The following is a 26120-nucleotide window of genomic DNA, read 5'->3' on the forward strand; positions in this document are numbered from 1 at the left end:
CCTAAAGAATTGCCATATAGATCCAAGACCTCAAGGTGAGATGTGTTTACTTTAAGTGTTGAAGCCAAAACAACACAGCCTCTCTCACTGACATCACAGCCAATCAGACTGCAAAGACAACAAGAGGAAACTCTTCACTTTACCTGTTCATGAAATAGCCCTGCAAACTTAGCTGTGGTATATAATGTAAAATAAATATAATAGCAATGATAATGATAAACAATGTACATAACTTAATAGACAAATGCCATTACATTTTTTTCATTGTTGCTGTGCACATGTACCTTCAGAGTGGACACATATAATCACCAAACAGTGATAATTGTAACACTGGGGAATTTATGTGCCAGAGAACATGATTTTACCTCAGTGTGTCCAGCTTATTTTGAGGATTCTCCAGAAGACCTGAGAGCATCTTTATTCCAGAATCTCCTAGATTATTCCTATCAAGAGCTAGATGTCTCAGATGTGAGGGATTTGATCTCAGAGCTAAAGCCAAATCAGTACAACCTTTGTCTGTTAGGCCACATCTCCAAAGTCTGTTAAGAAAAAAAAGTGTGAAACTTAGACCTTTAACCAAGAAACATTTAATTGATTTTTTTTTTTTAATCTCCGGAGACAGAAAATAACTAGTGCAAGGAAACCATCATTTCACAAACCTAAATCAAAGATCCACTGCACTGTGGACTTTTCCTGAATTTAACATTTTTAACATGGCTGCCGGAGCGAAAATGTAGCCTGACAAAAGCAATTTATTTATTTTAATCTTGCATTCAGCTCTTTTATAGGCTACTAAGTATAATTGAACTGTGCACTGGAATGATTGCTCACTGCTGCTCCTGCACAACCCATTCAGTGAAATCTCACTTCCCTTCCGGCCAGAAGAGCCCAGTTAGGGTGCCTACACCTTTGCAGAGATGGCAGAGCAAGGCTTAGAAGCTACACCTTGGAGGAATACACATAAATGACTCCCTCAGGGTCACTACCTACGGGCACCCAGCCTACCACCGTTTTTCAAGAATACAGTGAATGAAGGCCTGGCACCACACACTCTGCCACTTCTGGCTTCCAAAGGTGATGGAGGAACTTAACACAAGGGCTATAGAATCTAGAGAATGTGTTGGGTGTCACCTAGCCTGTAGCTCTACAAACATCTATAAATGAGGTGCCATGTGCACCAAGGAGGATGCAATACTCTGGGAAGAGTGAGCTTGCAACCTGAGTAGGCAGGGCACGTCTTGTACAAAAGGTCCTAAGGCTTTGTGTTAGATCACTCACCAACAAAATGAACGAGCTTCGACTGAACATTGTCACACATAAAACTACAAAGAATTGCTGATTTCTGATTTTCTCAAAGACATGGCTAAATCCCAGCGTACCAGATGCCGCAGTCGAGCTAGCAGGCCATACGCTACATCGGGCCGATAGAATGACTGAATCCAGTAAGAAAACATGAGGAGGACTGTGTTTTTGGGTGCTGCTCCAGCAATTCGTCCGCCTCATCTGCCGATTGCTCCCCCTCTGATGCTGCAATAGACATCCTGTCCTACTCGGGGACACCAAAGCAGATGCTAGGCCAGCAGCACGGGGGGGGCGGGGCGTCCTGCTTTGAAAGCACCACGGGGCTACATGATGAGCAGGAACCAAATGGTCTTCTATTTCTTCTCTTCAGCAGCTCATAGCGAGGCTCCAAAGCAAAAATCTGAATGAGTGGATGCACGCCGCCATCTTGTATACCCGTATGTACGGGGGAGTGGCTAGGCATGCAAATTTCACTAGCCAATTCCCACTGGGCCTTTCTCTATAGCTCAGAGCTGATAGGTCTAGCGAGTTCCCCTATACAGGGGTGATAGCGTTCCGGCACCACGCCGGATTTCCGGCGTACTGTGGCTGCGGAAAAAAAAAAAAAATCAGGTTCGCGGATATTGCTCTGTCATTTCTCTAAATCTGAGATGTGCAGGTCAGAGAGCAGCTTTAACGCTCAACGACTCAAACAAGTCACATTCTAGCCGATGAGCCAATCAGAAGTAGGGAAGGGGCGGGCCTTGTGTCTTTGTCAAATAGATTGATACAGGTTAAGGCAATGCTCCATGCGCGAAGGTGTTTTTAGCTCCCATACTGTACAATTGTCTCCTACTGGCAACTCAAACCGTAAGTCATGGCTATGTTTATGAAGCCAGGGGAAGACATTAAGGATTTCGATAAAGGCATATTTACAGGGCTCGCAAAATCGCTAGCCCGACGTCCCGGAGCTATTGGGTTTTCCAGTCGGGCTACCAACATTATTTGACCGGCTGCCCGACGGGCTATCCTGAAGTAGAGGGCTCATGGGGTCCTTAAAACTCCTCAATTTAGTTGTATCAAATTTAAGGCCATAAAAAGTGGTAAATATTTTAAATAGTAAAAGAAGAGGATTAATTATTTTAAGAGGTCTTACAGTTGGGGACGGAAAGACGAGAATCGCGATAGAGCTGGATTAAACTTTAAGAGGCAATGATTTCATTGAATAAATATGCTCACTGCACGTTTCAAAGTCAAAACGCGGCACTGTTGTCTTTATATGAATGTATCTGAAGGGAACCGACTGTCCTCAGAAACGTGTCGTTGGCATTTTTATTTCATGACTGATAAAACAGCGTTAATGCTGCTTTGCTTTCAGCCATTCTTAGGGAAACCGTAATATTTCAGCGCTCCTAAAGCGCCCCCTCGTGACATAGAATTAATTTGCACGTCCAAATTTTTTTGCTGTTTTTGGTCAGATTATTGCAAATCTCGACCAATGTTTTTTATGCAAACACAGAGTTGTAAATGTGAAAGAATTTAATGTGCTTTCTAAAAATCTAAACAATTAGGACATTGTTTTAAATAAATGTTATGCATTATATACTTGATTTATTCATTTTAATGGGATAAAGGCTGAAATGCCAATCTATAAGCTTTTTTTGTGAAAAACCTTTATCTGACTGAACTGAACCAACAAGTTATGTGTAAAAGTGCGTCGCATACATAGTACCTCCACCCCACTCACCTCGGGGGCAAGGGAAAAAAAAGTTCAGGCTCAGGAATTTTTTCCACTATCAGGCCTGCCTATATGTAACATCGTAGTAAAATGACTGAAGGGGAACCGGATATATGTCGGTATACATCCAAACATTCAGTTTTTAAGGGACAGTAGCCTAATTAAACACCTGCATGTCATACATATTAATAAAACAACAAAATATGCTACATAAATGTATGCATGTTAAATAAACCTATTTTGAAAAGCAATTTTATTACCATATTTGTCCACCCTTTGCCCACCTGTCCCGTATTCCACCATGAGAAATCTAAGCAAAATGGAGTGATGCTGGATCACCAGCATACAGTCGTGGCCAAAAGTTTTGAGAATGACACAAATATTAGTTTTCACAAAGTTTGCTGCTCAACTGCTTTTAGATCTTTCAGTTGTTTCTGTTATGTATTGAAATATAATTACAAGCACTTCATACGTTTCAAAGGCTTTTATCGACAATTACATGACATTTATGCAAAGAGTCAGTATTTGCAGTGTTGGCCCTTCTTTTTCAGGACCTCTGCAATTCGACTGGGCATGCTCTCAATCAACTTCTGGGCCAAATCCTGACTGATAGCAACCCATTCTTTCATAATCAATTCTTGGAGTTTGTCAGAATTAGTGGGTTTTTGTTTGTCCACCCACCTCTTGAGGATTGACCACAAGTTCTTAATGGGATTAAGATCCGGGGAGTTTCCAGGCCATGGACCCAAATTTCAACGTTTTGGTCCCCGAGCCACTTAGTTATCACTTTTGCCTTATGGCACGGTGCTCCATCAAACTGTTGTTGGATTGTTGGAAGAAGTTGCTGTTGGAGGGTGTTTTGGTACTATTCTTTATTCATGGCTGTGGTTTTGGGCAAAATTGTGAGTGAGCCCACTCCCTTGGATGAGAAGCAACCCCACACATGAATGGTCTCAGGATGCTTTACTGTTGGCATGACACAGGACTGATGGTAGCGCTCACCTTTTCTTCTCCAGACAAGCCTTTTTCCAGATGCCCCAAACAATCGGAAAGAGGCTTCATCAGAGAATATGACTTTGCCCCAGTCCTCAGAAGTCCATTCACCATACTTTTTGCAGAAAATCAATCTGTCCCTGATGTTTTTTTTTTGGAGAGAAGTGGCTTCTTTGCTGCCCTTCTTGACACCAGGCCATCTTCCAAAAGTTTTGGCCTCACTGTGCGTGCAGATGCGCTCACACCTGCCTGCTGCCATTCCTGAGCAAGCTCTGCACTGGTGGCACTCCGATCCCGCAGCTGAATCCTCTTTAGGAGACGATCCTGACGCTAGCTGGACTTTCTTGGATGCCCTGAAGCCTTCTTAACAATGCAGTGAAAAGTTTTTTTCGGGATTAAGTTAATTTTCATGGCAAAGAAGGACTATGCAATTCATCTGATCACTCTTCATAACATTCTGGAGTATATGCAAATTGCTATTATAAAAACTTAAGCAGCAACTTTTCCAATTTCCAATATTTACGTAATTCTCAAAACTTTTGGCCACGACTGTAGTTTAGTATCAGTAGGCCAGTTGTCTGTATGCAAGCAGTGTTTTGGGGACAAACCTAGTTTTTGCTTGCATATTTCTCTATTTATCTATTAATAATGCAAAGGAAAAAAACTATGTAAAGTTAAAACATGATTTGTTGAATTATGTGATAACTTTGTCATTTCTTTTGCTTGCTCTGCTAAATGTAGAACTGAAAATTTTAATTGCTTTAGTTATAATTACATTATTAATCAATATCACTAACAAACTGGTAAAATGTTTCAAAGCATCAAAGGAATTGTCTCCTGTTTTATGAGATCTGTACACAAATTAGTTAAAAAGAACTTGTGTACATTGCATAACAAAAACATTAGAGATATGAAAACTAAAAAAGTCTTAAAGATTAGCTAGATTAGCTTAATCATAAGCAGTTTGTATAATAGCAGGGGGTATGACAGGAGCTCTCTCAATGGGACAGTTAATAACTTAATAATAAAAGTTTAAAACTGAAAATTGCTGCTTTTAAAGACTTTCATAATTATTTGGGAAGTTGCATGTCCAAATCCAGCTGTCAGTCTGTTACGGAGTGCCTGACAGCCCCACTAGAGGGCACTCCAATGTGGACTGTTTGATGTTATGTGTTCACTCAACCCACCATGCTTTGTCCTTCTGTGTCATGTTCCCATTGGTTCCTTCATTCCATGTGTCTGTCTCCCATTGGTTGTTTCTGTCATGTGACCCCTAGTGTTTTGTATAAAGGCCTCCCTTCCCCCTCTGTCTGTACGGATCGTTGTTTAGTTGTTAGCTTTATCATTCGTGTTTATCTTGTTCCTTGTTCCTAGCCTTGGTTCAGTTCTGTTTGTTTCTAGTCTAGCCATAGTTTATTCCAGTTTCATAGTTTATTGTTATTTCTCACGTTGGACTGCTCTTCTGGATTTTGACCCTCTCGTCTGGTTTTTGGACTACCCCTTCGGATTATCTTGTTTGCCCGTTTGCTGGTGTTTGAGCTCTGCTAGTTTCGACCACGACATTCAATAAAGCTTTGCATATGGATCCGCTCGCCTCTCGCCTCTCACTCCGCGTTACAGAACGATCCGTCAACCAGGATCCAGCAGCTTTATTTCACCACCAGCATCACAACATGGACCCAGTCAACCAACTTCTGCTCCTCCGACAAGAAGATCGCCCCATTGAGGAATATGTTCTCCAGTTTTGTAAGTTTTAATTTCAAGTACCTTTCTATGATGAAGTGTGGCTTAAAGACTTACTCCGCTTGGGACTTAATGAGCCAACCAAATCAATGCTGCCTGGAGGGAAATTTAAGTGCTCACTAAAGGACTTCATGCAATATGCGTTGTTGCTTTGTGGCTCTCTGTTTACTGTGGGGGCTGTTGAAGAGCCACAGCACAAGATGTCTGCTAGCACTGAGCCACAGAACAAGATGTCTGCTAGCCCAGAGCCACAGCACAAGATGTCTGCCAGCCCAGAGCCCCTTCACAAGATGGCTGCCATCTCAAAGCATGTTCATAAGATGGCCGCCCTTCCAGAGACAGTTCCCAAGATGGCCACCGTCCCAAAGCCTGATCACAAGATGGCCACCCTTCCAATGTCTGTTCTCAAGATGGCCGCCCTTCCAGAGTCAGTTCCCAAGATGGCCACCGTCCCAAAGCCTGTTCACAAGATGGCCACCCTTCCAGAGCCTGTTCCCAAGATGGCTGCCCTTCCAGAGTCTGTTCTCAAGATGGCCGCCCTTCCAGAGTCAGTTCACAAAATGGCCACCCTTCCAGAGATAGTTCACAAGATGGCTGACGTCCTTAAGCCTGTTCACAAGATGGCCTCCGTTCCTGAGTTCCCGGCCAAGATGGCCGCCACGCCAGAGCCTGTTGCAAAGATGGCCGCCACGCCAGAGCCAATCGCAAAGATGGCCACCACGGCGGACCCACGTCAAGCCATAATCCTCATGCCAGTACCAGCTTACACCGAGTCTGCTCATCCAGAACCAGATCACGCTATGTCAGTCAAGCCACGGCCACCCTACATCACAGCATCAGCCACGCCAGCACCTGCTAATGCTACGTCAGCCAAGCCAGCGTCTGCTAACTCCACATCAGCCAAGCCAGCATCTGCTAAAGCCACGTCAGCCAAACCAGCATCTGCTAGCGCCACGTCAGCCAAACCAGCATCTGCTAGCACCACGTCAGCAGAGCCAACGCTCCCAAGCCACGCAAAGCCAACGCTCCCAAGCCACGCAGAGCCAACGCTCCCAAGCCTCACGCCCACAAACCCGATGGGCCTCCCACCTACCACTGCATTACCTGTGATGGCAATTGCCATTTTAAGTGTGTGGGCTGCACACCGTTCTCCTGAAGCCTCGCCAGCCAAAGAACCCGCTGCGCCGATGCCTCTCCTCGAGGTGGCGTTTATAGCGGGACTCCCTGCTCTGCCTGCACCTCCAAGACTCCTTGCTCTGCCTGCTCCGCCAAGGTTCCCTGCTCTGCCTGCTCCGCCTAGGCTCCCTGCCTGCCCTGTCCCGGCTATGGAGGCAGCGTGCTCCCATGAACTCTCTGCTTCTCTCCTTGCTCTGTCTGCCTCCTCTGTCTCTGCTCTCCCCAGGTCCCAGTCCATGAGGCGTCTGCCTGTTCCGCCCTGGAGGGCTTCTGCGCCTCCTGCTCCGCCCTGGAGGGCTTCTGCGCCTATGTTACGGAGTGCCTGACAGCCCCACTAGAGGGCACTCCAATGTGGACTGTTTGATGTTTTGTGTTCACTCAACCCACCATGCTTTGTCCTTCTGTGTCATGTTCCCATTGGTTCCTTCATTCCATGTGTCTGTCTCCCATTGGTTGTTTCTGTCATGTGACCCCTAGTGTTTTGTATAAAGGCCTCCCTTCCCCCTCTGTCTGTATGGATCATTGTTTAGTTGTTAGCTTTATCATTTGTGTTTATCTTGTTCCTTGTTTCCTAGCCTTGGTTCAGTTCTATTTGTTTCTAGTCTAGCCATAGTTTATTCCAGTTTCATAGTTTATTGTTATTTCTCACGTTGGACTGCTCTTCACCTGGTTTTTGGACTACCCCTTTGGATTATCTTGTTTGCCCCTGTTTGCTGGTGTTTGAGCTGGTGTTTCGACCACGACTTTCAATAAAGCTTTGCATATGGATCCGCTCGCCTCTCGCCTCTCACCTCTCACTCCGCGTTACACAGTCAATGATTTCAAAAAGACCACATAGTAAAAGGTATGTCAGTGCAGTCAGGAGCATGAAATATTGTTGAAAATAGTGATAACGTGCACTTTCAACATTCACTGAAACAATTAATTCAGCCAAAGTCAATGGCCAATTGCCCAACTAAAGGGAACAATTAATTCGTCCATAGCATACTTCAGCAACCTTGGTACATGTACCATTTGAAAGAAATAACGACAAACTGGTTTGTAATACCTAAATAGGGTAATGCTGTTTTTAGAGTTGTTCAATCATCCTCTGGTGAGATATTAATTAAATCTACAGTGCATCTGGAAAGTATTCACAGCACTTCACTTTTCTACATTTAGTTATAAATTAAACAAGATTCTCCAGCATGATGAACCTCAACTTTAAGCATCATGTTTGAAGGAAACCAGTTCTGCTCATCACCTGCAGAGCATTGCACAATGCACCAAAATATTGAGATAGCCAAATGTGCATCTGCCCACATCCAACCTAAACGAGCTTGAGAGGTGAAGAGATGAGAAGAATGGCAGATAATTACCAAATGATGAAGCTTGTAGCATCATACACAAAAAGACTTGAGGCTGTAATTGGTGCCAAAGGTGCTTCAACAAAGTATTAAGCAAAGGCTGTAAATACTTATGGACGTGACTTTTTTTTTCTTTTCTTTTTTCTCACACATTGTTATTTTGGGCTATTGTTAGTAGAATTCTGAGGAAAATAATTAATTTAATCCATTTTGGAATAAACCTGCAACATAACAAAATGTGAATAATTTCTGAATGCACTATACGACTGTGTTTCTTAAAGTCAGTTGTAGTCGTTGTGTTTCTGCTCACCTCTTGACATACAAGGTTTGTTGTGGTCTTGTTGGGATCATACTAGCACAAATGCTAGCCCACCAGCACACCAGCATCCCAAGCTGGTCCCAGCATGAAAAACATGCCTTATGCTGGTACACCAGCACACATGCTTACCGTGCTAGGGACCAGCAAACCAGCATACCATGTTGGGCACCAGCATCCTGTGCTGGGATCCAGCAACCAACACGAGAGGGTTATAATTCCTTAACCTTCATAGTGGAAATCCTTGTTCAGAATGATTTAGTTTTTTTGTCATAAACAGCTTAGTTAAACTTTTAAGTTGTTTGGGTTCAAATCGCATTGTTATGACTCTCATGGATACATTTTGTCAATATATAAAACTACGTTTAAGACATACCATGAATATATATGACTTTCAATGACAGTGGGTTGCATAATGTGGTAAAGAGAAGCAAGTCCATAGCAAAGATTAAGAGAGAGAAAACAAATATCATATTTTGGCAAGAAACATATTTGTCGAATTTGAAGCATAAAAAATTAAAAATATTGGGTTTTTAAAACTGTTACTTTTCATCACATCAGTCTTACGTCTAAAATTAGAGACAAAGAAGAAAGATTTATAATGGTAAAATAAAAATCACATGAAATGGTTACGTTATTGCACTTCCTGGCAGTGGGAAACTATTCTTTAAGAAAATATTCCAGTTGCCTCAGGAACTAATAAAAGAGTTGACTGACGTCTGGAGGAAGTTAAAGCCTAAAGGTAAATAATATACATAATATTCAACTCCTCACTTAGTTTATCAAGTGTGTCGAATTACATAATTTTCATCTTTTTCCTCTTAGACTTAAGAACATTGTTACTCTGAATGCAACAACAATAGAAAGTTTGGGGAATTTGTTAGAAGTTATGGATTTGTGTTTAGAGTTTCGCAAATAAGAGGCATAGTTTCAAGAAATGTGTTTAAGCAATGAGAAAAACTGTAAGCCAGTTTTTGCTCCTTAATTATTTAAGAGAGCTGGAGAGGTCTCCTAACCTAGTTAGGAGTAACAAGATGGTAGCAAAGAGAAAGAGACACACTTTACAAATGAAGATATGACTTATTGCAGTTATATCACTGCAAAAAAAGCTTTTCTTACTTAGCTTTTTGTCCTGTTTCCAGCTAAAATATCTAAAAATTCTTAAATCAAGAAGGATTTTCTGGACTAATAAAAAATATTTTGTTTTCAGAAAAAAAACAAGTCAAAATTAAAGTGCATTTTTGCTTGAAACAAGCTAAATAATCTGCCAATGAATAATACAATATATATTTTTTACTCTTCTAGAAAATCCTTCTTGATTTAGGGGGGTGGAGTCCTGGGAGTGAATTTTTTTTTTTGGGGGGGGGGGGGGGGGGTGATTTCTCTGTTTTATCCATTCAAAGATTACAAAAATGATCCCAGTTCTGCACATAAATGTAGTGCAATGTAGACTGAAAACAATATAAAATATTTGTGTCTATGGTTTGCTGCAGAATACCGTCTTTTGTGATTGGTCATAATACCTGCAGACTGCAGGCAACAGAAATGCTTCTCTATTGGTACGCGTCCTGCTCCTCACAGCACAGATCGTGAAAGCAGACTGCAGTTTGTCATTTATTATAACTAACAAAATGTAGAGATGATGTAAATAACTGATTCAGTACGCAGTGTATAGAGCTTCATTCATTAAAATGAAAGTTTGGGAGATCACGATGAACTAAGACAAGTAACAATTTTTAATGATTATAAAGGGAGTTTGCTAAAGTGAAACTGAATTCATAAAACATTTATACATTTTTGATATTATACAAATGTTAATATTAAGTGACTTGCATTTTAAGAACACTCTTGTCTGATTGTGCTCTATTTCATCAACAAAATAGTTCCAAACAAAGTCACAGCTGAGCCGCTGCACATCTACAGTCTTTGACACAGCGCTGTTTCACTTATGAATGAATCTACTTTTTTGAATAATTAAATTATTCAAATCACAAAGACTTTGACTTGCTGCCACCTACTGGCGGTTCATTTTTAAAATATAAATTGAGTCATTTAAATCGTTTAAAGTGGTCATTGGAAGCCCATTTTCAACAAGTTAATATGATGCTGTAACGTGAGGTTTTGGATTTGGTTTTGTTTGGGGTTTTGTTTTGTGTTCATGTTTTCATGTCTTTTATTATGTAGTATATTCATGCTGTTGTGTCTTGCTTCCCTTGCCCTCATGTATTCCTGCCATTGGTTCCTCTGTTCCATGTGTTATGTTCTGATGGGTTGCTATGGTCTTGTTCCTTGTTTTTCATTGGTTGGTTTGTCATGTGACCAGTATTGTTTGGTATAAGTAGGCCTTATGTTTCATTGTTTCATTGTTTCTTTGGATTTCACGTTTGGACTTTAATTAAACTGCACATGGGTTCATCACATTTCGCCTCTTCAGTGGATCAATTTTTACAGATGCTTTAGAGTCCCAATGAAAAGTTTGTAATATACTTTGGTGTAGGGTATAGGGTGGTTGAGTACACACACTCCCAACACACATTTTAGTTCAAATAACTTGTAAAAGTGCATGTGGCACCAAATGACCCCTTTAAAGATGTATTAAGTTTCTATATTAAAAACTTTATATTTAAAACATTACTCTCATAACATTGTTATCTTGAAATGCATTAATGCCAGCTCTGAATCTTGTAAATCTATAAATATTCCTTAATGCCACATTTTTGTTCTTCTGTGCCATGCAAAGATGAATTGTTGTTGCTGATTTTATTTGACTGGTAACTTATTCTTCCTGATTGTATCATATTATTTAAATTTAATTTATTGTTTAAATAAAATGTTTGGGAAAAAAGTATAAATCAAAATGTTCATTTTCACAAACAATGACATATATTTAATAAAATCATTACAAAGGTTAATGTGGTCAGAAGATTTTTTTATTTTAATTTTAAAGGAGCACACAACATACAGAAAATCTTTAATTTGGCCATAGTTGCAGAAAATATTACATGGGTTTAATGTTATTATACATTATAAAGGGTTTTATAATGAAATACAACTGAAACAACATCTAAAATTACCTTTACTACACCCCTCCCCCTCGAAGCTAGAGTCCTCCCAGTGAATTTTGGTCATTTCCACCACCGAAAGCAACCATAAATCAAACACAACAAAACTATATAAAGCTAGTTTTGAAGCACATTTGAACTAAAGGATTAAAACTTTTATTCATTCAAAACACTACTTCACATGACAAAAACAGACATGCCAGCTATAGTTTCTGATCTGACACAGACACATAGCTGAATTTGACTGAAACTGTCCATGTCTGAAGGGAGATAAGTGGTGCGGTCTCAAAACTGCCCAAATGGCTCTTAATCAGCTTAGGCTGCAGTTCCACTATTCACTACAGATTTACATTGTAAAATGTATGAGGCGCTGTTGAGTTCCAGAGGGGCACTGGCATGACTGGCCCACTGGCGCACCATATTGACAAACACCTGACCCTCTCAACAGACTGGGAAAGCAGAGCCATCATCTCTGGTTCTGATTCAAACAATTCTATCATTCCGAGGAAGGCAATGCAGCAGGATCATCATCCCCAGAGAGAGTGGGCTCACCCTCCAAAGCAGCAATCATCATCTAGTCATCAGGGGGACCGCCAAAGTATATGCCTGGTACACCCTGTTTAGAAGGCCCAGCATGCCTGATGCCCAGACACGCGAGGCAGCCATCATGACCATCGGTCTGCATCTTAAACACACATGTGGAATGTCATCTTTAAAAAGATGCAACGTCACACCCATGTAATGCTTTTTTAAGGAAATCACTCTGTTATTAGCGCTGAAGTGATTAGTTTACCCTGCAGTGTGTGCACACACTCTCATTGATCTGCGCTCTCTTTGATTCATACTCACAAGATCGCTATCACCGCTGCAGCACCATCACACCAGCACAAAACTAATGAGGCTTCTCCCACTGACTCTTTTAGAAAACAAAAGTAGAGATTCTCTTCATGGAGCAGAACAGATACAGAGTTCTTGGCTCTGAATTGAAAAGCTGCAATATGCATTGCACCTGCTGCCTTTTTATACCCATGCTGCAGGGCATGGCAGTCAGATCCAAATATTGCATGCCAATGTGCATTGGCTTGTTTAGTTTATATTCGAAGTACATTGTTTTCTCTGGCAAGATTCCTAATTTGATGTGACATTAAAAGAGACCAACTGAAAGGGAACAAAAAAGGACATCAAAACAGAAATGGAGATGATGAGTCTGAAGAATATACTGGCTGGTGATTTTATTTGCTTTCTTAACCTTTTCACACGTGAGTTTAAAATATTCTATCTAACCCCAAAGAGTGAGTTTTTTTAGGCGACTGTTATTTTGGAATGTTTGGCATTACTGTTTCCATGGCGACGCGTCATCTGACACACCGCAGCCACAACAGCACTGTAAGACATATGGATCGCTTTTATTTCGTTTTCCCTTTTTTATTATTAATATTCACAAGCATGCTCGCTATATTTTGAAATATCTGATATTCCGATTTCGAAATATGTGTGTCACGGTTCATAAATCCTATGTCTCTTTCTAGTCTCATGATTCTGTTGTGTGTGTGTGTGTGTGTGTGTGTGTGTGTCTGTGTGGGCGTGCCGGCTGATTCAGGCTCATCAGCGATCACGCTCATCACGCCCGTTACCAGCTGCAGCTCATCACATTAAGCACATTTAAACTCACGCCACTTTCATTCCTTTGTCAGATCGTTGTTTGTGAGTCCCCAGTCAGGTTGATGTCGTCTGCGTTCCAGTCTGTGCCCTCATCGTTCCTGTTCGTGTTTTCTGTGGATTATTTCTGGATTCGTCATCTCATCACCACCGCTGCACTCATCTGACCATCTCAGTCCCTGCACCACGAGCGATCTTTCTCTCTGGACTGTGTATTCATCATTCTGATTTTCTTATTAAAACCCTTGAGTACTTGCAATTGCTTCCGTGTGTTTGATCATGACAGAACGATCTGACCAAGGTATGGAGGCAGCGAGTAGCTCAAACTGATCGCTGGAGGAATTTGTCAACAGCAGCATACTTCGAATGGATTCCCAGGAGAAGAATCTCAACGACACAGCTCGCGCTATTCAGACGCTAGTGGTGCAGGTGTCCGGGCTCACCCAACAGCTTCACCATCTGCGATCTCCCACTGTGCCCCCCGCACCGCTGGTTCCCCCACCACCACCAGAGAACCCCGCCCAGTCAAAACCACGCCTACCAGTTCCCGAGCCGTATGCAGGTGAACCCAATTTTTGTCGAGCTTTCTTAACACGATGCTCTATGCACTTTTCTCTGCAACCTAGAACGTTCAATAACGAACGAGCCAAGGTCGCCTTTGTACTGACATTGCTGACTGGGAAGGCGGCACTCTGGGGGACCGCGGTGTGGGAAAACCAAGATCCAGGAGATTCCAGGAGCTCTCCGCTGAGATGAGACGTGTCTTCGACCGGGCGGTCGCTGGAAGGGAGGCGGCAAGAATGCTGGCCGATCTGCGACAGGGAGAACGGTCCGTATCTGACTTCTCCATTGAATTTCGAACCCTAGCAGCGGAGAGTCGATGGAACGAGGAGGCCCAGTGGGACATGTTCCTGCATGGGCTGGCTGACCGCGTCCAAAAGGAGATATACGCGATGGATCTTCCCACTTCGCTCAACGGCCTGATCGCCCTCGCTTTAAGAGTGGACGCACGGTTATCACGAATGGATCGTCGGACTCAGCCCAGTCGCCTTACAGGTGGATTCGAAGGCCAACGGTTTGGAGGCGGGGACGCGGTCAGCCCCACCCACGATCACGAGCCCATGCAGGTAGGGAGAGCCCGGCTTTCTCGGGAGGAGAGGGAGAGGCGGATGTCCCAGGGCCTCTGCATGTACTGTGGAGGAGCGGGCCACTTCGCATATAACTGTCCGTTAAAAGGCCCAGCCTGATAGTAAGTATGAGGCTACTATCGGGTGGGATCTCCGCCGAGAAGTCCTCACACACGTCTACTCTCCTTCCGGTAAGAATGAGATGGTCAATTCACCTTCACGACTGTCAAGCACTTCTGGATTCAGGGGCAGAAGGTAATTTCATGGACCATTCATTTGCACGCAAACTCAAAGTCCCCCTCAGACCTCTCACACACAAGATCGCAGTACACGTCCTCAACGGTCAGGAACTCCCCACCATCTCATTTATCACGAAAGACATCACCCTCATCACATCAGGCAATCACACTGAGACCATCTCCTTTTACATTCTGGACACTCACCTAGCACCCATCGTCCTGGGCCACCCCTGGCTCACCCGTCACAACCCTAAAGTGGACTGGCAATTAAAATCTGTGTTAGAGTGGAGCAGTTTTTGTCATGAGTCTTGTCTTGTGTCTGCCTGTCCGTCTGTTTCTGTCCCTGTGTTTCAGGAAGAGACAGTGGATTTGTCTAACGTGCCCGCGGAGTACCCGGACCTGAAGGAGGTGTTCAGTAAGTCTCGAGCTGCTTCTCTTCCTCCGCACCGTCCCTATGACTGTGCTATAGAGTTACTGCCAGGTACATCTCCGCCCAAGGGCAAGTTATATTCACTTTCTGTCCCAGAGAGGGAGGCTATGGAGAAATATATTTCTGATTCTCTAGCAACTGGGTTCATCCGTCCTTCCTCTTCTCCAGCGGGGGCGGGGTTCTTTTTTGTGGGGAAGAAGGATGGGTCCCTGCGGCCTTATATGGACTACCGGGGGTTGAACAACATCACGGTAAAGAATACTTATCCTTTTGCCCGTTGATGTCTTCAGCCTTCGAGAGGCTGCAGGGAGCATCTATCTTCACTAAATTGGATTTACGTAATGCTTATCATTTGGTCCGCATAAGGGAGGGGGATGAATGGAAGACCGCCTTTAACACCCCCAGGGGGCACTTTGAATACTTGGTCATGCCCTTCGGGCTGTCCAACTCCCCAGCGGTCTTCCAAGCACTTGTCAATGACGTTCTGCGAGACATGGTCGACCAATTCATATATGTCTACCTGGACGACATATTGATTTTTTCTTCATCTCTCCAGGAACATGTGCAGCACGTCCGACAAGTGCTCCAGAGGTTGCTAGAGAATGGGCTTTTTGTCAAGGCGGAGAAATGCGAATTTCATGCACAGTCTGTTCCTTTTTTAGGTTACATCGTGTCGACTGAGGGAATGCGCATGGATCCTGAGAAGATTAGGGCTGTGGTAGAATGGCCAAGTCCAGATTCCCGTAAGGCCCTACAGAGGTTTCTGGGGTTCGCCAATTTCTACAGGCGTTTCATTCGCAACTTCAGCCAACTAGCCTCACCTCTGACCGCCTTGACCTCCCCCAGAACAACGTTCAGGTGGTCAGACGCAGCCGAGGCTGCGTTTGCCAAACTGAAGGGCTGCTTCGTTTCAGCCCCCATCCTCATAACCCCTGATCCATCACGTCAGTTCGTGGTGGAGGTCGATGCGTCAGAGGTGGCGGTAGGTGCAGTGCTATCCCAGCGTCCTCCCTCAGACGATAAGATGCACCCTTGTGCGTTTTTCTCCCATCGTTTATCCCCCGCTGAGTGCAATTATGACATTGGCAACAGAGAGTTGTTGGCAGTTAAGCTAGCATTGGAAGAATGGCGCCACTGGTTAGAGGGTTCGGGGGTACATTTTATCGTCTGGACCGATCACAAGAATTTGGAATACATTCGGACAGCCAGAAGACTAAACTCCAGGCAGGCTCGTTGGGCTCTTTTTTTCGGTCGTTTTGATTTTACTCTCTCGTACCGCCCGGGTTCCAAAAACATCAAACCCGATTCCTTATCTCGCATTTTTGACCACTCCGAACGCCCGTCTACTCCCGAGTGCATTTTACCAGAGACTCTATTCATCTCTACACTCACATGGGAGATCGAATCGAAGGTCAAGAAGGCCTTAGAAGGGGTAACGCCTCCGACCCGTTGTCCACCGAATCGTTTATTCGTGCCTGAGAGTTTAAGGTCCAGCGTTGTTCAGTGGGGACATTGTTCCAATGTGGCTTGCCATCCAGGAGTAAATCGCACTAAGTTTTTGATTAAGCAACGATTCTGGTGGCCTCTCATGGCTCGTGATGTTCACAGTTTTGTCTTGGCTTGCTCAGTTTGTGCCACAGGTAAGACTTCCAATCGTTCCCCAGATGGGTTACTCCAACCGCTGCCGGTGCCTTCGAGACCCTGGTCCCATATCGCTCTAGATTTTATCACCGCCCTCCCACCCTCCCAGGGTCACACGGTAGTTTTGACCGTGGTGGACCGATTCTCGAAGGCAGCCCATTTCATTCCCTTGCCCAAATTACCCTCAGCCAAGGAGACAGCGTTGATAGTCATTAACCACGTCTTCCGGTTACATGGCCTCCCGACAGACGTGGTTTCTGACAGGGGACCCCAATTTGTGTCCAAATTTTGGCGAGAATTTTGTAAATGCCTGGGCGCGACTGTCAGTCTGTCGTCTGGATTCCATCCACAGACCAATGGTCAAACTGAGAGAGCCAACCAAGATTTGGAGAGAACGTTACGATGTTTAGTGTCTAAGAATCCTTCCTCTTGGAGTCAGCAACTCTCTATGGTGGAGTACGCCCACAACACGTTGCCAGTCTCATCCATGGGCCTATCACCATTTCAGTGTAGTATAGGGTACCAGCCACCAATTTTTCCTAGTCTGGAATCCGAAGTCGCGGTCCCCTCCGCTCACGCCTTTGTCCAGAGGTGTCACCGCACTTGGACTAGAGCCCGGGAGACTCTACTCCAAGTGAGGGCGCGCACCAAGGCCAAAGCCGATCGCCACCGGCGAAGGCCTCCCGTATACGTCGTCGGTTCCAAAGTGTGGCTTTCTACCAAGGACATTCCTCTCCGCTTCGTCTCGAATAAACTTGCACCCAAATTTATTGGCCCATTCGCTGTCACTAAAATCATTAGCCCGGTGACAGTCCGCCTTAATCTTCCTCCAGTGTACAGGAGGATTCATCCCGTCTTTCATGTATCCAAAATTAAGCCCGTCTTTTTTGCTCGTATTAATCCGCCAGTCCCGGTTCCCCCCCCCGCCGCGACTCGTAGACGGGGAACCCACTTATTCGGTAAATCGCATTCTGGACTCTAGACGGAGGGGACGCGGATTTCAGTACTTGGTGGACTGGGAAGGTTACGGTCCGGAGGAGAGAAGTTGGGTACCAGCAAGAGACATCCTGGATCACTCCCTTATCGATGATTACAATCGGCAGGTAAGAGAACCTGGGGACGCCAGGCGGCGCCCCTAGGGGAGAGGGTACTGTCACGGTTCATAAATCCTATGTCTCTTTCTAGTCTCGTGATTCTGTTGTGTGTGTGTGTGTGTGTGTGTGTGTGTGTGTGTGTCTGTGTGGGCGTGCCGGCTGATTCAGGCTCATCAGCGATCACGCTCATCACGCCCGTTACCAGCTGCAGCTCATCACATTAAGCACATTTAAACTCACGCCACTTTCATTCCTTTGTCAGATCGTTGTTTGTGAGTCCCCAGTCAGGTTGATGTCGTCTGCGTTCCAGTCTGTGCCCTCATCGTTCCTGTTAGTGTTTTCTGTGGATTATTTCTGGATTCGTCATCTCATCACCACCGCTGCACTCATCTGACCATCTCAGTCCCTGCACCACGAGCGATCTTTCTCTCTGGACTGTGTATTCATCATTCTGATTTTCTTATTAAAACCCTTGAGTACTTGCAATTGCTTCCGTGTGTTTGATCATGACAATGTGCAAGTAAATGTATTTAAAAATCCAAATACTTTTATTATGACCGCGTTAGTTAATCTATACCGGGTGATGGGCTACGCCATGTTTGTTCGCGCTGAATCCGAGCTGTGGGATTTAACACACGCAAATGCATCCTCTCCTCCCGAAAGACATTAAGGTAAGTCTCTGGTGAGCTGGGGGAAAGAGGAGAGTGAACTTTATAGTTACCTACATAATCTGTATATGATATCAATAAAATATGCTGTCAGAATATATTTGTAGGATCATTATTGCCGCTTCCATAGACATCAGTGTGTGTTTTACAAACTATAAATGTATGGTTTTGCTAGTACTTATGTCTATTTAAATGTCTGAAACCTAAAATAAGCATTATATGGTTGAAAACACTGAATAGTTGTGATAATATGACAAGCACTCAGCGCCTCCGATCTGGCTCAGAGCCAGCAAAAGCGCCAAAACAGATTTGAATTCAGCAACTGATCACGTGATGCGCCGAACTTTCGAATCACACCGGTGTGATCGTACGCTTCAGGGACCAGCCAAAACAAATCACACGGGTGTGATCGTACGCGCTAAAGGGTTAATTGTGTTATTCTTTCTTATTTATTTTATTTAAATTGCAATATATATGTTTTCAATCATTGACCTGTAAACTATGTTATACTATGTTACAGTTCCCCTGTCAATTTTAAAATATCTTACTTTAGAATGATACTACCTTAGTATTGCCAGGTTACAATGAGAATTTCCCAATCCAGAAGAGAGCTTCTTCACCCCTGAGTCTTGAAGATTGTTGTAACTTAGGTTCAGCTCTTTCAAACAAGATGAAACTGAGCTGAGAGCTGATGCCAGGGCTTCACAACTTTTGTGTGTAATTTGACAATTTCCTAGCCTGAGGGGAAGAATGCATTATATACAGTTATAGTCATATTGCAATTTTCTGTGGGAAAATACACATTTACTGTCTGAAATTACAATGTCATCGGAGAGGTGGTTAAAAAAAGTAATTCATCATTCAAAGCGTTCAGGAATGTCTCACCTCAGTGTCTCCAGTTTACAATGAGAACTCTTCAGTCCAGCAGACAGCAAAATCACTCCAGAATCCTGTATATTATTTCCATTCAGGTTCAACTCTCTGAGATTTGAGGATTTTGAGCCTAAAACTGATGCTAGACGTTCACAACTTCTCTCGGTCAGCTGGCAATAATAAAACCTTGAAAAGAAAATATTCATTCTCTGTAAACAGGCCAGACTGTAGTTAACTACAAAATGTGTTTAAGTGCTTAATAAGTTTAAATACATAAGATTATTTAAACAATAACCATATATAAATGCTTACAAAGCTATCCTGGATGCTTCAATTACAGGCAAAAGTCTAAGAAGAACTTCTTCTGATGTGCTGTATGTACCAGCATCATATTCACTCAGGTCAAATACATCCAGCTGTCGCTCTGAAGTTAGCAAAACAAAAGCCACTGCTGACCACTGAGAAGGGGAGAGTTTGGGTTCTCTAATGGTTCCAGACTTAAGATATTGTTGGATATCCTCCACCAAAGAATGGTCATCCAGCTCATTTAGACAGTGAAAGAGATTGATTGATTTTTCTGGTGTGGGGTTGTCCATTACTTTCTTTTTGATGTATTCAACTATTTTTTGTTTATCATGGCTTGTTGTCTGTTTCAGTAGGTCTTGCAAAAGTTTGTGGTTGGACTCCAGTGAGAGACCCAGAAGAAAGCGGAGGAAAAGGTCAAGATGTCCATTTTCACTTTGCAAAGCCTTATCCACAGCATCTTGAAGTAGGTCAGATATTGAAATTGAATCATCACAGAATATAGTTTGTTTTGATATGCTGTCTAACATGTTTGTTTTATGATTCATGAAGGAAAGGTACACATATAAGGCTGCTAGATGTTCCTGAATGCTAAGATGAACAAAGCAGTACACTGCCCCCTGGTAAAGCCCCAATTCTTCTCTGAAGATCTGAGTGCATACTCCGGAGTACACTGATGCCTCTTTTACATCAATGCCACAATCTCTGAGATCTTCCTCATAGAAGATAAGATTACCTTTCACAAGCTGTTGAAAAGCTAGTTTACTCAGTTTGAGAATCATGTCTTCATCTTTCACTTTCATCTCGTAGTCCTTGTGATTTTTGATGCTTGTCTGAAGGATCAGGAAGTGTGTGTACATTTGAGTGAGAGTCTTGGGAATCTCTCCACTCTCTGCTTGACTCAACATCTTCTCTAGAACAGTGGCTGAGATCCAGCAGAACACTGGGATGTGGCACATGATGTAGAGGCTTCTTGATGACTTTAGATGTGAGATGATTTTCTCAGACAGACTCTGATCTCTGATTCTCTTCCTGAAATATTCCTCCTTCTGTGGGTCATTGAAGCCTCGTACCTCTGTCACTCGGTGGACACACTTAGAAGGAATAATATCAGCTGTTGCTGGTCTGGAGGTGATCCAGATGAAAGCAGAGGGAAGCAGATTTCCCAAAATGAGATTTGTCAGCAGTACATCCACTGAGGCTGATTCACTTACATCACACAATCGCATATTGTTCTGAAAATCCAGGGATAGACGACACTCATCCAGACCATCAAAAATAAGACAAACTTTATATTCATCATTGTGTATTTCCATTTCATTTGTTTCCATGAAAAAGATATGAAGAAGTTCTACAAAGCTAAGTTTTTGGTTCTTCATAAAATTGAGTTCTCTGAAAGGAAGTGGAAATATGAGCTGGATTTCCTGATTTGCTTTTCCTTCAGCCCAGTCCAGTATGAACTTCTGCACAGAAACTGTTTTTCCAATGCCAGCAACTCCCTTTGTCAACACAGTTCTGATGGGTTTGTCTTGTCCAGGTAAATGTTTGAAGATGTCATTACAGTTGATTGCTGTGTCTACTTTATCTCTTTTCCTGAATGCTGTCTCAATCAGTCTGATCTCATGCTCATTATTAACTTCTCCATCTCCACCTTCTGTGATGTAGAGCTCAGTGTAGATCTCATTCAGGAGCGTTGGGTTTCCCTGTTTTGCTGTTCCCTCACACAAACACTGAAACTTCTCTTTCAGGTTTGATTTCAATTTCCCATGAACTTCAGAACTATCAGGTTTTGATGTAATGCTTTTACCATGTTTTGATGTACCGCTGTTAACAGCTTTTGATGTACCTCTGTAACATAAATATATATTATAATTACACATTTGTGTACAGTAGTGTTATGGTCTAAGCTTGAGATAAAAAATAATAATAATCACACAATAGTCAAAACACAATTCATTGCACATGATTATAGTGATTCCTGATGGAACGGAGCGTAACCACTGATCTGGCGAATGTGATACATCACTTCCACGAGAGGATAACAGATCTACCCACAAGGAACACAAATGCATTTCAAACCCTCACGTGCACACAACGTTCTCTGTATGCATGTAAGAGGCTGACAATTCCCTAAAAATATACACTTAGCCTGCATATTAAAATCTTTATCTGAATGTGGCAACTTTTGTTTTTTAACCATTATTTGCATATGGCAAAATAATATTGTTCCATGTTCTATCATTCTGTTGTTCTCAATCATTATATAAATAAATCTCTGACAGAGACCCATCCCCTATCAGCCAATCACTGTATGCACTTTAACCCTCATACCGTAAGCTGGACAAATGTGGGCAAAATAATTTTAATTAATTTTTTAAAAATACTTCCCTTGATCTGAGTGGTACAAGACTTGGTTACTTTTCCTAAGTTTGCCACCTGAACACGCAAAAAAAAAAAAAAAAGACTCGATTCTACAATGTTAAGTGGGTGAAAAAAAAAACTCCTTAATCCCGTATTCGTGGACAAAAATGGGCACCCATAGGAATGAATGGGAAAAACTGTAATTCAGAGAATTTTTTTTTATTTTTGTCAAATAAAAATCAGTAGATCCAATACAATGCATATATTACATACACAAAAATGAAGGGGTGATCCTGTACAACCTTCTCAACATGGCAACAACTCACACTCACACACACACACACACACACACACACACACACACACACACACACACACACACACATGTTGGGTTTACATGTTTTATGGGGACATTCCATAGGCGTAATGGTTTTTATACTGTACACACCGTACTTTCTATGGCCCTACACCTACCCTACACCTAAACCTAGCCCTCACAGGAGATTGTGCACACTTTTACTTCATCAAAAAAACTCATTGTGCATGATTTATAAGCCTGTTTCCTCATGGGGACCTGAGAAATGTCCCCACAAGGTCAAAATCTACTGGTATTCCTATCCTTGTGGGGACATTTGGTCCCCACAACGTGATGAATACCAGGTACACACACACACACACACACACACACACACACAAACACACAAACACAAACAAACAATGCATTCAATGAGCCAGGAATTTTTTATTTATTTATTTATTTTTTTATAAAAACTCACTCACACATACAAACATAAAGACCCAGGAATTGGCACCAATTAGTTTGAGTTATTGAAATTTGATGTTCTTTGTTTCAAATAAATAAATAATGATTTACTACTTTGTCTTTTCCTTATAGCATGGTCATATATATCTAAGCATATTTTGGCATCTTTGTATAGTCTCACCTAACACAGATATATATTTATTAAAATTACAATTTTAAGTTGTGATAAAGTAAAAAAAAATTAAGAGGTCAAATTCATCATAACAGTGGTTCATAGAGTTCAACCTATATGCAGCAATTCAGTACTGCAGCCATCTAGTGGTTATTGATATTATTGTTTTTTTGTTAATTTTATACTAACATAAGACACCAGATGCCACCAAAGTCACTTCATCTTTAGGTTTTAACTCTCTGAACTTACTGGAATGATTTTTTTAATTAAGATAATTAAATATTAAATATAACATAAAAATAAGCATTATTTACATAAAAAATATGCTACTTTTAGAGGTAAATAAATTCAAAAATACCTCCAAAATAAAAAAAAAACACCATAAATTGATAGATTTTATTTTATCAAAGATAGTGATATAACATTTATTGAACACAAATTTTTTGATCACACCTGAGACCTCTGTGCCCACATTTGTCCACAAACACGGTATTAAGGGCTGTAAAGTGAATACGGTATTAGGGCTAAGTGGAAGAAAAAATGTTTGGTGAATGCGGGCTCTAAAGGTATATTTTTACAGACTGCTGAAAGCTACAGAAATGAGAAGCAAATGGATCCCTGCAATTAAAAAGAAACAAATGGACTACAGGCAACGAAACATGGGTCTGCAGTTTTATGTTAAAGAGGTCCTATTATGCTCTTTTACAAAGTCTACAACATGCTCTCATGCTTGGTGGTTTGAAAAACACATACATTTCAAATAATTTACATTATTACAATTGGCGAACAGCTTAGACAGCGTTCAGTTCTGTCACGCCCCTTCCCAAAGCAGCAAACTAGATTAAAATGATTATGTTTTAAATATGGATATTTTTATTTAAAAAACACATTGGATCACTGAAGGAGGCTTTTACTGGGGGAAAACCTGACAGGAGTGGACTTTGAGGTTTGTAACTCTAGAAAGCAGAAGTCATCTGCAATCAAGATTAATGCATTCACCTTGATGTCTATGAAAAATTATTCCTGTTTATTGAAAACCCACAAAGCAAATGTTTTTTTAGCCCAGCTCCAGGCCACACAATCACTTTTCCCTCGGCCCAAGTACCGCAAAGAATGATGGCCCTGAACTGGATTAAAGACAAGGGCCACACATGAGCCATAACTGGCCCGAATCTCAGCCATTTAATCACCCTTAACCGCCTATGAGCTGGGCAAAAACAGGTTTATTATTGGTACCAATTCTCAGCCTTAAGTAAACCAGAATCCCCAAAATCTGAGCCACACCTGAGCCTTATATAGCCCAGACCCAATACAGAATATGTGATATTATTGCATTGTGGAGCAGGACATAAATTAAGTTGTTAAACACTTAATATACTAGACCCTGTAAACACACGCGTTTCTCATTTAAAACAATCATCACTAGAAACACAGCATGTTGCAATCTATGACGAAACCAGCGAGAGCCAATTGATATTGCTGCCATAAAACTTGTAGTAAAACTTCTTAACGGCAAATTTTAAAACTGTTACCATAGCTACAGAGAAAGGAGATACATATCGCCAATGAACGTTTTGAATTTAGATCTGTTTCTCACACAAAGCATCACATGGATACCTAGGATTTGAATAAAAATAAAATACTTTTAGAATTATTTTCTTCAATGTTTGTGCATGACACCATATTACTAAACTTATGTGCCTCATAGTAAGCCAAATAAATATTACATGATAATGGTTAAATGAACTCTCTCTCTCTCTGCGCATGCGTGAGGGTCTGTTGAGTGAGTGTGAGCTGAGCGTGTGGTGAGTGTGAGCAGTGTTTGCTTTCCCTTTTCTTTCTTTTCTATCTTATTTCTTTTTTGGGTTTTTGATATCTGTGGTGTTTTGACTGGTAAAATAAGGTTTCTCTGAGGGTTTTTGGGCGTTGACAACCAATGTATCACTGGGGAGCATGGCAGCCAAAAACACACTGGATTCTCTCACACGGCACCACGGAGTGAAAATTGTGTCCTTTGTGAATGTGGAGAAGTGCATCCTGGCCATTGGAGATGTTGTCTTCATGAATGTGATTTAGTGGCATCTAGAATGAATAGCGCTATTGTTTTGTTGAGTTCAGTTGAGAAAGCAAACAAAGTAGTGGAGAAAGGAGTGGTAATTAGTGGTTTGTTTACCCCGGTGCTTCCACTTTCTACCCCTGCTAAGAAAGTCATTTTGTCTAACATTCCACCGTTCATTAAGGATGAAATGTTAATCAAAGAACTGACACGTTTTGGAAAGATAGTCCTATGAAAGAAATCGCTCTTGGGAGTAAGTAAGACTTGATTAAGCATGTGGTGTCTTTCAGAAGATCCACTTATATGATTCTGAAAGATAATAGAGATGAGCTTAACCTGAATCTGAAATTTTTTGATTTTGATTACAATGTTTTTGTAAGTTGTAGGATCTCGGTCGAAAAGAGCACCAAACAAACTGCAGAAATTACCACATTCCAGAGAATCGAGAAGATTCTCTTTCCCAGTCATAAAATTGATCCATGACCATCACATGACCATCACCAAATGCCAGTTTGTCTGGACCACTTTTTGTCGAGATCTGCGCCTTATGCCTCAGGGGATCAAACTGTTAAAACTTAACACAATTACCAAGAGAGAAGGAACTCCACCGTCGTCTGAGAGCACCTAAGAAACAGACGTCCAGTTTTCTCCTAACAAAAATACATCATTGGGACAGATTGATACCAAAACTTTCCGAGCCTGCAGGGCAAAGGATCCGTCCAGCGTGACTCTCATGACCCTTCGGACATCACGTTCATCAGGTCGCAAAACTCTGGACTTTTGGTAGTACCTAAGATAGCAAAGTCCACTAAAGAAAGGAGAGCCTTCTTACATTTGGCTCCCAAACTCTGGAATAGCCTCCCTGATAATGTTCGGGGTTCAGACACACTCTCTATGTTTAAATCTAGATTAAAGACTCATCTCTTTAGCCAAGCATTCACATCATGTATCTTATAACCTTGTTCTTCTGTTACATTTGATCAAATGCACATCAACATTCTTCAGATTGGGCTAAATACAGAATTTTTGCTTGGTTGGAACAGCAGCTATGCTAATTATTTCTCTATTTGTTTCACTGT

The 26120-nt window shown here is 42.1% G+C and overlaps 1 protein-coding gene across 1 annotated transcript; it reads right to left on the reverse strand.

The window, feature by feature from the left end:
* Positions 1-361: 361 nt before the first annotated feature.
* Positions 362-24167, reverse strand: LOC141333381 (NLR family CARD domain-containing protein 3-like). Its single transcript, XM_073838362.1, has 7 exons — positions 24091-24167; positions 21308-21537; positions 19885-21001; positions 19399-19572; positions 19097-19251; positions 6995-7015; positions 362-516 (listed from the first exon to the last, which is right to left on the reverse strand). Exons 1-7 carry the CDS (start codon positions 24165-24167, stop codon positions 362-364), a joined length of 1929 nt encoding a protein of 642 aa, XP_073694463.1.
* Between the last annotated feature and the right edge of the window lie 1953 nt (positions 24168-26120).

The sequence above is a fragment of the Garra rufa genome, chromosome 4 (genome assembly GCF_049309525.1).
Source record: "Garra rufa chromosome 4, GarRuf1.0, whole genome shotgun sequence".
Taxonomy (NCBI): domain Eukaryota; kingdom Metazoa; phylum Chordata; class Actinopteri; order Cypriniformes; family Cyprinidae; genus Garra; species Garra rufa.